General features: G+C 51.1%; 1 protein-coding gene across 1 annotated transcript; it reads left to right on the top strand.

Annotated features, from left to right (window-relative positions):
• The first annotated feature begins 2,679 nt into the window (after window positions 1-2,679).
• On the top strand, window positions 2,680-4,185 carry CSUI_002275 (uncharacterized protein). The gene has a single exon (XM_068062477.1). The coding sequence runs from the start codon at window positions 2,770-2,772 to the stop codon at window positions 3,157-3,159; it is 390 nt and encodes a 129-aa protein (XP_067925546.1). The 5' UTR covers window positions 2,680-2,769; the 3' UTR covers window positions 3,160-4,185.
• The last annotated feature ends 82 nt before the right edge of the window (window positions 4,186-4,267 follow it).

Genomic DNA, 4,267 nt, shown 5'->3' with positions numbered 1-4,267 from the left:
TTCTTGCGGCAGCCTTTACATAGGGCGTATCTTATGCTCTCCTGCATCAGGGCTCTTAAGGTTAGACAGACAGCACTTATTGCATCCTACGTCTTAAAACCGAAGTCGCACTGTGTGGTGGACGTACTGCTGGTGCATCGGTACTCGTTAAACTGTTGTGAACCGGCGGCCTCACGACTACTTTGTTGGGCTACTATTGGTTTCTTCGGAGGCCATGCCGTTGCCGTATAAGCTACTCAACTCCCTAGTGTGCTGTACCGGCACGGCTTCACTCTCCTCAGTCCTCTGAGACTGCCAGAGTCAGCACAGGAAAATTTGAGGGAGTGCTGAGAGATCAAGAGCAACTAGGCGTGGCCGCCCCGACCACACGATTGACTAGTCAAGGCGGCACTTATCATGCTAACGTTGTACGGGCCCTACCAGGCACTCCAGGAGAGGGACTTTTCGGCTTCTTCCGATCCTGTCACGAGGATCGCAGAAGTTTTCCGGCGGCGTTAGGTCCACAGCTAGGTTCTTGGCCCTGCCTTGATTCCCGCCAGTCGTTTTCTGATGTGGACTGACTGAACTCTGCAAACGCCGGACTTGAAAAAGGAGCTTCGATGCAGAACCCCCCTCTTGATGTACTGCAGAACAACAACTGGCGGCACCTCAATGAGAGTACGCCACTGCCTTGACTTGCTGCAGCGGCTCCAGAGTTCTGATGCCTCAATATCAAACACCTCACGTGCACGCACACGCTTAGCTCACGTTTTTCAGGAAACTTCTGGAGCTCCAGGGTCGATCTCGACAATCACGAGCTTCCTCCGAGAGTGGCGACAACTTGCACATTTCCAACGTGTCCTTGCACGACTTCAAGGTCTTTTCACGTAGCAGGACTCAAGACCCTATCCCTTGTTTCGTCCTCCTTCCTTGTTGGTGCCACACCTCGGCTGCCACGACGACGATTTTCCTCCATGGCCAGGATTCCTGTACGAGCGATACGACCGTCCGCACACACTGGCTGACGCACCGTCTGGTCTGGTGCAGTTTGGATTCTGCAAGGGCCGCTCCAGTCGTGAGTATTACCCGTCCCCCACGAGACATGAACACTGACGACGTTCCAAGGCTCATCCCTGCTCGGAAAACCGTGCCTGCCCTCAAGGCCCTGCCGTAGCACATTGTGGCCTTATGGCGTTCACTACCATAGACGGGTGCCCTGGGGCGGAGGGGCGCTTCCTTAAAAGGATAGGAAAAAACGTGACCGTGGCTTCGCATATGGCAAATGTCCTACCGACACTGGCAACACCTGTGAGTGGTCCGGTTGTGGCACAGGAATGTTGTGATACCCGGTAAACAGTGCGGTCACGGGCAGCTTGACCGGCACACCATCTCCCAATCTATGGCACTCCGACACGTTTCTGAGAGCCTGCGGAGGCCAGGCGGGCACAGCCGTCCTAATGAAAGAGAAAGAGTTCATGCGAGACTCGTCCTTAGGCAGGAAACGCTCGGTGAGGGCGAGTCTCGCATGGGCTCTTTGAGCCATCTTATGGCCGCGAGTCAAGCTATTGGGCGTGCATGGAAAGAGGATGTAAGGTAAACTTCACTTCTCTCTGTTCCTGACAAGCTTTCGATTGTCATCCATGCATACGCCATACAGCGAAAAGAGCTGTAGGTTCCTGTGGACGTGTGGGTGTTCGTGTGTTACTAGTAAGCTGTGCGCGGAGTGGAATTCCGTTGCTTGAAACAAAACTCCAGCCTTCTTGCAGCGTGCACGAGGCGAACGGTTGCAATCAATCCTATCCGGGGTATTCACAAACGCCACAGTCCGGAGGCGCAAACTTCCCGCTGACGGTGTCGGCAAGAGAGCAGTTCGGGGGGAATTTCACAGCGTGCAGGGAACAGGGGTACAGTCTTTCCCTCGGAGACTGGGGTGCAGAAAGGCTCCTTATGCTTCACCGATGAACGTAATCTGTCCATCCGTCGCAAGAAAGCAGTGTATAACACGCAATTCGTGCCCTGTGTTTTTCTCTCAGGGCGGACGACCAGAGAAGCGAAGCACGCTAGCCCGTGGAAGTCTCCGAGGTTCAGCTGCGTTGACCATCCGTGTGAAATTCTGTTGTTGAGCAACAAGAGTGAGCGGTTCCTATATCAGGTAAGTCTGGAAATGCGTACCGCCACGACTTCGAACATCCACATGCGCCTCTCGGCATCCAACTCAATCCCAGAAGGTCCCCCCTCGCTCCGGAAACCTTTCGGTCACCATCACCTTGTTCTTCTGCACAGGAGTAGTTATGCGGAACGGCAAATCTCCACAGTAGAAATGAATTTTTACTTTCGCCACACCTTCCCAATTAGGCAAACCGATGCCGCATAACAAGCGGGACCCTGGGCTCCGACCGCAACGGCCATGCTTTCCGTCTAGATGTTTCTGATCTCTCTCCCGACAGGCAGATGATGGAGGGCTGTGTTGGTGTGTAATGCTGGCTCCAGCATCTTACCTCGATCCTTAGCCGACGAGTTTTTCAAAGCGAAAGACTGGATTGGCCTTGCCAGAAAACTAGCCTTGATCCTTTTCATCTAAATTAGAGACCCTGGCTCCTTCCCGTGTGTAAAACAGCGCGAGTAATCTCCGCGGCTACATACGCGGCCGACTTCATCCGGGTGCATGTAGTTCTTATTCTGCAGACTCTTCTCAGGAGCCGCCGTAGTAGTAGTAGTAGCAGCCGTAAGTGGTAGCTGGCTTGCGGAGTAGAATAAGGGGCCTTTTGCTCATGTGTTGATTCTTCTCGCATGAGAGGTATTACCCGTTGTTTTTGCTTTGGTTTAAAGGGAGAGGGAACTGATTTTCTTTTCCTTCTTCCTTTGCCCTTTCAACTGGGTATTCACCAAGGTGATTCACTTGCTGCAAGAAGATCTTCTTCTTGTGGCTCCGCCGCAGCTTCTGCAGCTGCCTTTCTCCCTCCCGGGCGTCTCGGCAAGGATTCCGAACTTTTCGGAAGGGAAAATGAGTTTCGAAGATACCTCTTCGTCATTATAAGGTTCACTTGTGTTCGATTGATGGTTTCGTTTTGCCTGGATACTTTCCATCTAGCTTTTCCGATGCTTCAGCCGAAGAGGCCGGCACGTTCCTCATATCTGTGGAAGTGTAAGGTTCAATGCGAATTCTTCTCTTTCTTCTAAAACACACTTCACTTGACGATTTGGAGCATCTCTTGCTTCTACTCTCCGTTCGCACGCTGTGCCTGTGTCGTTAGCTTTGGATCGTACGTCTCTGTCTCCTTTTTTTTTTTCCAACTCCAGACCGGTCTAGGCGTTAGAAAAGGAACGAGGACGTCGTCGTCGTTTTTCCTCCTCTAGCTGTACGCGTTCTTGTTGATCAAAGCCCTTTCCTCCTGTCTTCTTGCCTCGCTCATCGTCACGACGCGCCGTGAAACTCATTCTCATCGGGATCCAGTCTTTCTTTTCGCAGCGATATGGTGCCAACGAGTTGCTAGCACCAGGCTCAGACAGCATTTCTCTTGTCTTACTGATACTATAGCTCCCTTTTCTTACACGTGACATTCGCTTCTCTCCTCTTGTGAACACAAAAAGCAGGATCTCGCTTACCACGGTTTGTTCCTCTCGCTCTTGCCATCCACGCTTATTTCCTGCTATCAGTGTGGTTTCTTCTTCCTTCTCTTGTTCTTCTCCGCTTACTGTCTTTTAATTTCTCTCTCCTTCGTCTTCGCAGGTGTTTGTGTCCTTGTTTCCCTCTCTGCTACTTCATGCATCCGTTCACGTTGCCTTTCTTCAAATCGGTTTTGACTCTTCGCGGGTAGTGGCACCCCGTGACTCTATGGACAGCTCTCGCTGTTCCTGTCTTCTCACACATTTCTCTCTGGTTTCTCCACAAGCGACTTTCCCTCTCTGTGTAAGCGATTTCTCTTCTTGCTCACTCTACGTGATTTGTTCCTATTCTCTCCATCTTCTATCTGTCTATAGATCCCCCCTAACTCTCTATCTCTCCTCTCTTTATATATGTATGTGTGTATATATATGTATGTATATGTACATGTATGTGCTGTAGATGCTTTGACAAAGGAAGGTGTCACAGCAGGGGACGTCATAACGATCGATAAGAGTACAGGAAAAGTCACGAAAATTGGTCGAGGTTTCTCACGTGCGAAAGACTACGACGCTGTAGGCCCTGCAACTCGATTTGTCCAGGTATGCATGCATGCATAAATGTATGTACACTGCAACTCCAAGAGACACTCTTCTTCTTCTTCGTCTACTCAACATTTCTTCT

Source organism: Cystoisospora suis (genome assembly GCF_002600585.1).
Source record: "Cystoisospora suis strain Wien I chromosome Unknown contig_956, whole genome shotgun sequence".
Classification (NCBI taxonomy): domain Eukaryota; phylum Apicomplexa; class Conoidasida; order Eucoccidiorida; family Sarcocystidae; genus Cystoisospora; species Cystoisospora suis.
This window is presented reverse-complemented; position numbering and strand designations above follow the sequence as displayed.